Source organism: Cygnus atratus, chromosome Z (assembly GCF_013377495.2).
Source record: "Cygnus atratus isolate AKBS03 ecotype Queensland, Australia chromosome Z, CAtr_DNAZoo_HiC_assembly, whole genome shotgun sequence".
NCBI classification, from domain to species: Eukaryota; Metazoa; Chordata; class Aves; order Anseriformes; family Anatidae; genus Cygnus; species Cygnus atratus.
This window is the reverse complement of record NC_066396.1, coordinates 53,573,870-53,584,412: the sequence shown is the minus strand read 5'-3', so window position 1 is coordinate 53,584,412 and position 10,543 is coordinate 53,573,870. Positions and strand designations below refer to the sequence as shown.

Genomic DNA, 10,543 nt, shown 5'->3' with positions numbered 1-10,543 from the left:
CTTCCAGTCCTGTGAACATGAAGGTGCAGGAATCATAGCTTCCAAATGCAGAGCATGGGGAAAATCACTACTTGTTCAGCCTTTTGGAATATTAGAGAGCACCAGAAAAAAAATGCAGATACTGAAACATGGCTAACGCCTTGCAAATTCCTGATGGCCAAGAGGAGAGACAAAGTGTGCATGATATAAAGGCTGGTAGCAAGTGGAAAGAGCTGTAAGTCTCCCAGGGTTGAGCTGATCCTGAAGCAAGGTAGGGCCACAGCGTTAAGGTCTTGAACATCCCATCTAAAAGGTATTTATAATTTTTCTAATACACATGCTTTGTGATTGCCATTTCCGACATGTACAGGAGGCAATCCGTAGGGACTTCGCGGTTTTAACTTGGAAATGTAGATAAACTGAGTACTGACTAGTGTTCCTACGATACTCTAACTTATTTTATAAAGCCATATTTTAACTGGAACATCTGCCTGCAAAGCATAGTTGTGCCAGAAGCATTATTTTCAATTCTAACTAATAATCTTGGCTCATATTATAACATAACCAAGCTACTAGTAAAATACTTAGAACCCAGCTCTGCAACATCAATTCACTTTAGTATTCAGCTGTTCGCCAAGCCCTTCTCCGATCTCAGCCAAGACTGTAACCATTACAGCTGCATGAAGATAGAAAGCATCAGTCAGTGCCTGTTACCATCACCTTCTCTCTCTCTTGCTGTTGCTTCCCGTCCTGTAAAACAGAGACCAAGCCCAAAGGCACCACCATCCCATGGCATTGTACTGGTATGCTAGTGTGGGAGCATTTTCTACAGAGTGTTGTTCAGCCACATCTGTAACGCAGGGGTAAAGATGAGAACTGAACCTGTCACTGACGCCACCAGAAATAACCACAGGAAGATCCGATCTAGGACTTGAGCTACAAATTTCCAGTCCTGGACAACCTGTGAAGGAGAGAGGGAAAAGAAACAGAAACAGCAATGAGCCTGGTACTTTGTTGTTACTGCTACATATATTTCAGTTCCAAAAATCTGGCTTTAAAAACCAGAATTTTGTAGTGTCCCGTAGTCTGAAGCCAACATGGATCTCCTTTTCATTACCAATACCTGCTAGCCACACAAAACACCAAAGCATTTCTGTAGTATTAAGCACACGATAATCAGACTTCTTTCAGGCTGTGCAAAAGCTTTTAGCTAAGTGCATAGATAAAAGCGTAGAGGCTCAAGCTTGAAGATGGCTTTATAATGAATTAGGTTTCTTTTAACAGAACTGCATTTCCCTTGGAGAGCAAGGACTTGGCTTTAGCAAAGCACTTTGGTTCAGATGTTGCTTCCAGGACAAGTGGTCCCATTGGCTTTTTTGCTTAAGTGCTCTGCTGGCTCAGGCTGTGTGCATTCAGGAGGGAGGTTCTGCATTGTGAGTACTGGCACAACCCCACATAATGGAAGAGCTATTTATAAAAGCAACTCAGGGGAGGGTTGTTTTGGTTTGGTTTTTTAATGATTTAAGCCTCAAAGAGAAGACTTCAGTCATGGACAAGATATGCTCACATACTGCATGTTTGATTTATTGTTAATCTCTCTGCTGAAGTCATCAATACTGTTTGAACAAAGCCCTGGCTTTTGCTAGGAGGGTGCTAACAGAAGTTGTTCTCTTTTCATATGCTGCTGGGTGCATTGCCTGGATGTCCTACACTTGCACGAGGTGCAATGTTTACGCACAAATTTTTCAGACCCCCCCCCCCCCCCCCCAAGACAGGAATCCCTCCAGGACAGGCTGCTGTGGCCTCGTGTCTGGGAAAAGCAAGGATTCCCACAGCAACATACATACAGTTCTCCTCAAAGTAATGCATTTTCCCAGAAACTACATTTTTTATCCAGCAGGGAAAGCTCCCAGGACACGTCTCAGATGAATGCAGGAGAACGAGGCAAACCGAAAGGCATGCAGAAAAGAAAAGGGCTTGGAAGTCACTGCTGTCAAGGGAGCTGTGATCCCTCGTTGCCCTCCCTTCACCTACCTGCCTGATGAAGTGCTCCTTTTTAACATGCCTGGAAATGTATCGAATGGAATTGGCTGCCTTCTCCAGAAAGGCAATAACGATTTTCTCTCCATCTTTTGCTTGCCTGTGTTTCTGCTTCCCCGGGAGCTTTGATTTCAAGGTGGTTTCCTTTTCCTCAGTGTCTGAGAAGGAATAACGATCTACATGGCCCTTCATGCAGAGCAGTCGAGGCAACTTCTGGAGGAAGAGTCTTTTAACCCAGGGAGCCATGGGATGGTAAGTCGCTGAGGAGCGGTGGTGGACATTGATAACAAAGACGGTGACAATGATGGAGAGGGTGACAAAAATCATGATGAACAGCAGATACTCACCAATCAGAGGGATGACTTTGGAAGAAGAAGGGATTATTTCCTCAATCACTAAAAGGAAAACAGTGAGGGAGACCAGAACTGAAGTAGACAATGAAAGCTTTTCTCCTTCATCTGAAGGCAGGTAAAACACCAGGACAGTTAGAAAAGACAGTCCCAGGCAGGGGATTATCAAGAAAAGAGTGTAAAAGAGTGGAAGGCGTCTCAGCACAAAGGAGTAAGTGACAAACGGGTAAGAGTACAGCCCATCCTTCCTGTTGCCTTTCATACCTTTGGCATTTAAGATTTCCCATTCCCCATTATCAAAGAAGTCTTTCCTGTCTACATTTTCATCCACTAGAATCAAGTCCACCATGCTGCCGTCATACGTCCAGGACCCAAACTTCATGGAGCAGTTCTGCCTGTCGAAGGGGAAGAAGGTCACGTCCATCGTGCAGGAGCTCTTGTAACTGGCTGGTGGTGTCCAGGTCACCACTCCATTGTACTTCACTATGGCTTTGGTCATCAGGGAGCCTTCAAAACGCCCATCAGCACTGGGGAGGTGGACAGGAAGAAACAGCACCAAGTTCAGGACTACGTTTGCCCCAGTCCTACCTTCTCCCGGCTCCACGCAAGGAAAGCCAATGTGCATGCTGTCTAGAGAACCATCTTTATAACAGCACATGCAAGCTCCATGGTAGCTGACAAGCCTTGTCCACGCTCTAGCCTAAGCCTGGAGCAAGGAGCACACTACTCACTTTTCAAACAAAACAATGTCGGGAAGCCACAGAGACTCAGAGGGGACACGGATGGCGGTGATCCCACCGTATTCCTCTGGATTCCAGGAGAGCTTGTGGTCAATCCATTCCTGCAACGAGCCAGAAGACTCCTCTGCCCACCCAGACCCAACTGCCTCATTCCTCCTCCCACCACCTCTCTCAGGGGGGCTGTATTGTACAGCACTATGTGCAGAGCTTGGCATAACGCTGATCAGCTGCAGGACGGATGCCATACAGGCATGGCTGGGAGACATTAATCCCCATGAGCCACAGGTGGGCCCTATCAACACATGCCTCTCTACACAGCCTCAAGGTGGGCACTGCTGGAGAGCGCTGATGATTTTCCCATGCATATTGCATGGTATTGGCCAGGGGAACAAAACAACTTCTGTGATTCTGTACTGCAAGGAGAGAAAAGCAGCTGTTGATATGGTCAACATGTAAGATTTTTATACCTGTGTCTATGTTAAGACATCTATCTGTATAAGCTAGATTACACTAGATTACATTGTCCCTTCCAACCATATAATTGTCCATTCATCAAAAAAAACCTGCAGGCTGTTGCAGGAAAAAAATACAATAATCTTTTAAAGCATTTGGTTACAATCTTGAAGAGATTCATTTTATTTTGCTGTAAAAAGTAAAAGCAAGGAGAGTCCTGATCGTTTTCATCATGCTGAACCTGTGTTTTGTTTTGTTTTGTTTCTCAGCTGGAAAGAGCCCAGCAAAGTGGCTCCAGCAACCTGGAGATTCCCACTGAAAATCAGCTCTCTGATGCCTGTTCATGACGGAGTTTTTCAGTTGCTCACTAGAACAGCAGCAAGGGGGAGTGAGAGCTGTAGGTTGTGGTCAATACCATGCAGCAGAGGATGAAACGCTTTCCATTAAGCTCCAGCACTAAGAGCTTCCCGGGGACTTGGGGGCCTCAGCCTTCTCAGGGCAATATTCTCTGTGAGTTAAGGACAAAATAAAAAGCAGTATTCTCTGCTTCTCCTTCTTCCATACTTTTCTCCTCCCACTTCTTCAGCTCCACATGCCTTTTGCAGCCATACCCAGGCACACATGTTATTGCAGCCCTTTGCAGCAACCCAAAGCCTCAGTGTAGACCTAGGTGTAGCGAGAGTGAGTGTTTATCTCCTCCAGGAGCAGGGAGGGGATGGGGCCAAGGTCATGGGTATATGGTTGGTAGAGCCCTCCTAAAATTTGGCACAAAGCACAAGCCAAGGAGGCTGTTGCCCAGGGTGGTACCATGGCAGGATTAATGGCCCTGCTACCTGCACCGGAAGAGATGAACCCACCCTCTGAGCTGCCCAAATGGCTGGTGTCAGCTGTCAGGCTCAGCCTCCATCCCAGTTCCTCCTGCTGCTGAAGGAGGGGTGGGAGCTGTTCAGGTGTGGAAATTGAGGAGAGGGCCTTCGGTGCTCTTACCCTCAGCAGCAGGGACCACTTTTAGCATGACTTTTCCCCTTTGGATGAGGATCTAGCAGATGTTACCAGCAGCCTGGGCCACGTGTGCACTGGACACCTCCTGCAATACGTGCAAGGGGGCTTAGGCTGGAAATGTGCCTGCTGTGTAAGGGGATAGCTAACAGTAGCCAAGGCAGCTATCTCACAGCCTGTGCTAACACGGCAGAAGCAAACACCCTGCGAGCCACCTGGAAACAATCATCCCTCTGGAGTCAAACTGGAGCTGCCCCTTGGCCTGGGTTATCTGTGCATCTGCAGTCCTCCTCCCTCCCCCCCTGCCCTGCATTGATTTGTCTCCAAGCTAAAGTGCTCTTTCATGTCTGCAAGGCAGATGGTTGCGTGTCTCCTTACTAGAGCAGAAAACAGACTGCGTGCAGACTTTGAAGCTGAACAGTTTAAAATGGGTATCTCCCCATGGGCTATGCTGACATGAACTGTAGCACCAGATGCAAAGGGCTTTTTCCTCTCCTCTCCCTGCCTTCCAAACTGCTCCAGATCCTCCACTTCTCTCTGCTTCCACCAGTTTTGCCTAACTCCAGCTCCTGGGCTGTCACTCAGGCACTTAGCCACAGCAAACAGATCCAGAAACACTGGACCCAGACTCTTGACTCTTGCTATTACATTCTACAGCTTGCCCAACCTCAGATACATCCCAGCAACCACTAAAAGCTCCTTTGCACCCTTTGTGTCTGCCTTGACGCAGAGCATCAGGTTCCACCATCTTTAGAAGATGGATTTTGAGGAGGAAAAAAGTAAAAACAAAAGCAGAAAATCCTTGGATCTGAGATTTGCTCGCTTAGAAAAAAAAAAAAAAAACAACTCATGCAGAGAAAGACAACTGGAAGATGACTGACCCCTCCACCTCACACACCTAAGGTGAGGACCAGATTTCCCTGACCTCCCTACTCCTGCAGGACCAGAAGCTCTGAGTCATTAGAAAGTTCCAGTTTGATTGAGTGTTCTTTCACTTTTCCCAACCCAAAAGAGAAAAATATTTTAATTCTACTTAGTTTTAGGCATCTCTTCCCAGCTGCTATTTTTGCACTTTCTAATAGTCCCGAGCACCGGATTGCATGTGGAACCAGTTTCACACTAAGTCTACAGGAATGTACGACTCCCAGAAGAGGGCACCTGGGTCAGGCCATAGGTATGTAGTGCTCAGCCTGTCATCCGCGGGGCACCTGCATGTGTGAAAGCCATTCTCCATGCCTCACTTATTTTCTGCTCCCTTTGCATTCCATTTGGGCCTTGATGGGGTACTAGAAATGGTAGCACCCAGTGAAAGCCCAGCTCAGCAACCCCTATGAAAATCTCAGCACAGAGTTAACACAATTGGCATGTCTACAGTGCAGCTTCCCAGGTAGGTTTTTCTTTTATCCACAGTTCAAGGCAGAGGTTTCAGAGAAAGTGGTTTCTTCCCCCACCTCCCTACTTCAGAGAGATATGCAGTGGACGGTGGCATGCTTCTACCTCCTGCAGCTAGTTTGGAGGAACCTGCAGCAGAACATGATTTCCCTTGGCATGCGTGGTGACACAGGCTCCAAACTGCGACTAGCTCAGGGGGGCAATGTCGCAAACAAAGAGGGTGTTCAGTGTGGGTGGTCTAACATAACACTTAGACTTGGATCAGCAGCAAATTTCCCTGGCGGGGGGGGATTCCTGTCCTCAGCAAGAGGAGTCTGTGCTTCTCCATCGTCGAGGGAGATGCCATCTTTTTGAGTAGTGTCCGTACAGCATCTGGGGTCCTGCACCGCCACAAAGCTTTCACTCTCTGCAGGGCTACAAGTACCAGACTGAGGACACGAACTCAGTTGCACTTCTCCTCCATCAGCCTGGCAGTCTGGGAACTGCTTCTCACAGCATCACTTTGAGCAAGGCTTGGGTTTTATGTCCTCTCCCTAGGATCAGCTGACACATTTATAGAGCTTACATGTCTGAGAGACTTAAAATAATTGTCACAAGGTCAATAAACTGGTGCCCTGTAATCCGAAACAAACTCAGTGTTCTTCAGGAATGAAGGCGACCTAACTGTTAACATGCACCTTTCCTCCATTTGTGTAAATTACTTCCAAAATCAAGCAAGACAGATGTGATTAATTTGCAGAAATCCCACAGACTTTAGTATGGGAAGAAGGGTGATTAACATGCTGGCCTTTTATTTCTCTTATGCTAAACCTCCCTCAGCTCAGGCAAGAGACACAGTGCTCAGATGACATCCAAGTCTGAGACAAGATAGTCCCTTAGGGCACAGGCAGCGTCCTGGGGACAGTCACTGCTGTACCAGGAGATGTTTCTTCCCTGAAATACAGCTGGCTTGAGCCTGCAGCTGGGGTGCAGGCTACTAAAAGAGGGTACCCCATTTCCTCAAGGCTCACTGCCTGCCTCCGTGCCCCTTTAAGCACTTGCTGAAGGGAGAGGAGAACTTCAGGCAGGGTTATATGGCTCTGTACTTGTCATGGACAGCAGTGGATGGTGTGGTAGGCTGGGGTGGCCCTCATCCTTGTGCAGCCCTGCAGCCAGGGTGGGGAGGCCTGACGTGGTCTGATTTACCTGCTTCAGCCACACGTTGGTTGTCATCAGCTGATTCTTCTCATCCTAGGACAACACAAGGTAGAGAGGACAGCAATACCAAGGCAGCCAGGGGAAACGTCCTATACCCGTGATGTCTCAGCCTCCTATGGAGCAGGGTGCTGAAGAGCTGGGAGGCAGCAGGGCTTGGACAGTGAGAGGAGCCAGGCAGGCGTCCCAGCTCCTATCCCCGTGCTGCCCAATAGCATTTGGGCAGGCAGGAGCCAAAATGTGATCCTGCACGGGCAAATAAAGCCCAAAAGGAGAGGCAGCCTTCCACAGCAGGAGGGGCGTCGCTCCCTTCTGGCACCTCCCGGCCCTCCTGCCTTGTGCCAAGGGGGGAGAGGGCAGGGGTTGTGGACAGCAGCCTGGGGCTGTCTGGTTCACCCACAGGGTCCTGTCTGATAGGATTTGGCCTGGATAGGCCTTGCCTGGAGTGAGCAGTGCCCAGCCAACCCCACACTTCCTCACCCCCATCCTACACCTCATTAACTTGGGAATGTAGGCACTGGGGGCAGCCTTTGAGGAACATCCGATGCGAGGAGGCCTTAGTCACTGGGAGCCCACCACAACACTTACCACATCCACGAGCTGTGATATCTTTAACCCAAAGAGGACTTTGATGGTGTCGTTGGAGTTTTGCACGGGGCGGACCCATTTCTGATAGCCTTGAAATAGGTGCCTGAGGAGCGCGTCCTCATTCTCAGCCACTGAACTGAAGGCAGACACACCTGGAAGAAAGTGGGGACGTCTGGGAGCCAGGACACAGGCCCTTAGCAGAGACAGGGGGCAAGGGGCAAACAGACCTGTGATGAGTTTGCACCAGGTTTATGTTTTCTGTGGTATTTTCCCATGAGTTGGCATACCTTCCCAGTCCTGTTTATTATTCCTTAGGAGATCCTCAGGCTAAGAGCATCAGGTGCTCTCATTCACTCTTGAGTAGTAAAAAGGCTGATTAATGCTACCCCTGTTTTTTTTTTCTGATACCTGCAGTATAGCAGAGACAGGGAGCCACAGGGGAAAGCTGGTCACTGTGGGGATATTCCTGGCTAGCAGCTAGAAACAGCAGCAATAAAGTGTGGGCATTTCAGAGCTGCGGGGCTTCGTTTGCACTTGCTCTGGAGCCAGGCTGTTTTCAGCCAAGCCCAGTGCCAGGATAAGAGGCAATGAGCACAATCCCCTTCTGGGGTTAGCCAAGGGATAGCAGCAAATTACTGAAAGAGACGAGTTTGCCCAGCTGGGGGGTGGAAGGCAGCAGCACCAGGGGAGCAAGCAGTGAAAGGAGCTGGCCTGGCTGCAGGAGGAGCTGGGTGACACACGTAGGGCCCGGCCTACCCACCACCAAACGCAAACTGCTGTGGTCTGCACCAGCAAGGCCTGGGACCCTTCAAGTTTGCCCTGTGTCGTGGAAGGGGAAGAGCCGATGCCCCCCCACCTCTCCCCAATGCCAGCCCTGCTCCATGTGATGCTTCTCTCCCAGCACGACCTCCACCTCTTCCCTGGCACACACTGCACCGAAGGTGAGCAGGATCTCACCTCACTTCACAGCCCCCACGGGGGAAAAAGGAGCTGGTGCCGGAGCCCTGTGCCAGCACTGCTGTGCCACACTAGCCACAGGGGACCTTGCACGTCCCTGCCCTGCTCCCACCTCACTTCCCACCACCAGTGCCCTGCCAGTCCCACTGTGAGCAAGGACCCTGTGCTCCCATTGCCATCCTGCAGGCACAGGGGGTTCAGCTCCTTTCCAGTTGAGGGGGAGCACAGGAGAGCCCTGCAGGGGGTGCAGCCAAAGGGCCAAAACACAGCGAGCAGCAAGCACCAGAGTTGGGGCAGCCCTAAGGTGAACAAGCCCTGTGGCCCCTCCAGAAGGACAGCTGGAGGCAAGTGCTCCTGAGAAGCACCAAGGAGAAGGAAGGCAGAAGGAACAAGATCAGTGCTCTTATAAGACAGCCTCAGTACTTGCAGGGTGATGGATTAAAAGCAGAAGTTTTTAATGAGAAGGAAGATTTATCAGGGTAAAAAATAGCCTAACAGCTCCTTTGATCATACTTCATCTGATGATTAAGTTAAATAAAGCCACAGAGCAAACACTGAACCAAGCAGTGTTGCCTTTGGAAAAACAGACACAGACTGTAGGCCAGATGCATCCCTGAATTTATCACACGGAGTATAGAGAGGGTAAAAGTTTTGGAGCTCCCTGGCAGGTTGCTACAAGCATTAAAAAAAAAAAAAAAACACCATTTGCAACCATGCCTCTCCCCGGTGCCACAAGTCCCCTTTCTCACCACCATGCATGCCAGGAGCGACTCCCCTCAAATGCATGAGCAGGGAGGTCTGGATAGGGACTCTGCCAAAATAACATGCAAGCCCCCTGAGAAATGCTGTCAGGACACTTAGGACTCCATCAGCTCACCTGGGGCATTTCAGTGTTACTCCTGATGATGGAGATCTGCCCCTTATTCCTGCTCCAGCAGTGAGAGCTGAGCTTTGGTTCTTCGGTTAACTTATACCCAGTGACCACCCTGTCACACCATAAATCTTAAAACCCCATTGCCAAACTAGACGAGGCTGCAGTGCAAAGTCAGCAGCTGGTACAACCCTCTCTTGCTAGTCTGGCAGCACTGAGAGGAGGATCAGGAGAAACTGGCATCTGCCTCATCGCAGCAAGCAGCAGCTAACTGGCTGGAAGAAAAAATCTTGAAAATCTGCATTTCATCCTGGAAGAATAAAAAAAAATCACACTTACCTGAGTGAGTCAAACACAGCACACAGAGCATCAGGCAAAGCATGGGCACCACCGTGGCTTTTCCTTTAAGTATGGTCCTTTGTTTTCATAGGCAAATCAGTCTCATCCTAGTCGGGGACTAAAACAATCTGGTTAAAACCCAAGGCGGACAATTGAGCCTGCAAGGCAAGCGGGCACCTTTTGAGCTTCATCTTGCATCATTATGACGCTCCATAAAGCACACTTCATTGATTTTCAGTCAGCTGTCACATCCCGTAAGCCTGAAAGGTCTCTGGGTCCTAAGCTCTGACTGATGTGTTCGGGGCAGTATTTGGGTGACTACAGCCCCTGATGTCCAGGAGTAGAAGCTAGGTAAGGTTTTTAAGGAAGAGAAAGGCATTTTGTTACGCTGCCAGCTACAGCTGGGGGAAAAATATAACCAAAACCAGGCTATGGATCAGCCCCAAAGACAGATCACATGCCCACAAGATTGTCTGTTTGCTCCAGCTGTATCTGTTGGTCTGATAAAAGAGACAAACTCCCTAAAGACCTAACTTAGATTATTAATTTTTCAAATTATAATTGCCGTTTTACAGCTTAAAAAGTGAATATTAGGGGGAGGGGGCAGTAAGACATAGGTGGGAAAACAGCGCTTACTTGTA

The 10,543-nt window shown here is 49.0% G+C and overlaps 1 protein-coding gene across 1 annotated transcript; it reads right to left on the bottom strand.

Moving 5' to 3' along the window:
- Positions 1–805: 805 nt before the first annotated feature.
- On the bottom strand, positions 806–9,945 carry CHRNB3 (cholinergic receptor nicotinic beta 3 subunit). Its single transcript, XM_035564225.1, has 6 exons — positions 9,903–9,945; positions 7,736–7,887; positions 7,139–7,183; positions 3,101–3,210; positions 2,014–2,896; positions 806–940 (listed from the first exon to the last, which is right to left on the bottom strand). Exons 1-6 carry the CDS (start codon positions 9,943–9,945, stop codon positions 806–808), a joined length of 1,368 nt encoding a protein of 455 aa, XP_035420118.1.
- Positions 9,946–10,543: the final 598 nt, after the last annotated feature.

What these genes read in the sequence shown, in the direction of transcription:
- CHRNB3 (XM_035564225.1), bottom strand. Translation starts at nt 9,945, where the DNA reads ATGCTTTGCCTGATGCTCTGTGTGCTGTGTTTGACTCACTCAG. An exon ending in CCAACGTGTGGCTGAAGCAG is followed by an intron (nt 3,211 to 7,138) that starts GTAAATCAGACC and finishes GGCTCGTTGCAG; the next exon opens with GAATGGATTGACCACAAGCT. An exon ending in AGGAGCACTTCATCAGGCAG is followed by an intron (nt 941 to 2,013) that starts GTAGGTGAAGGG and finishes TCTCCTTCACAG; the next exon opens with GTTGTCCAGGACTGGAAATT.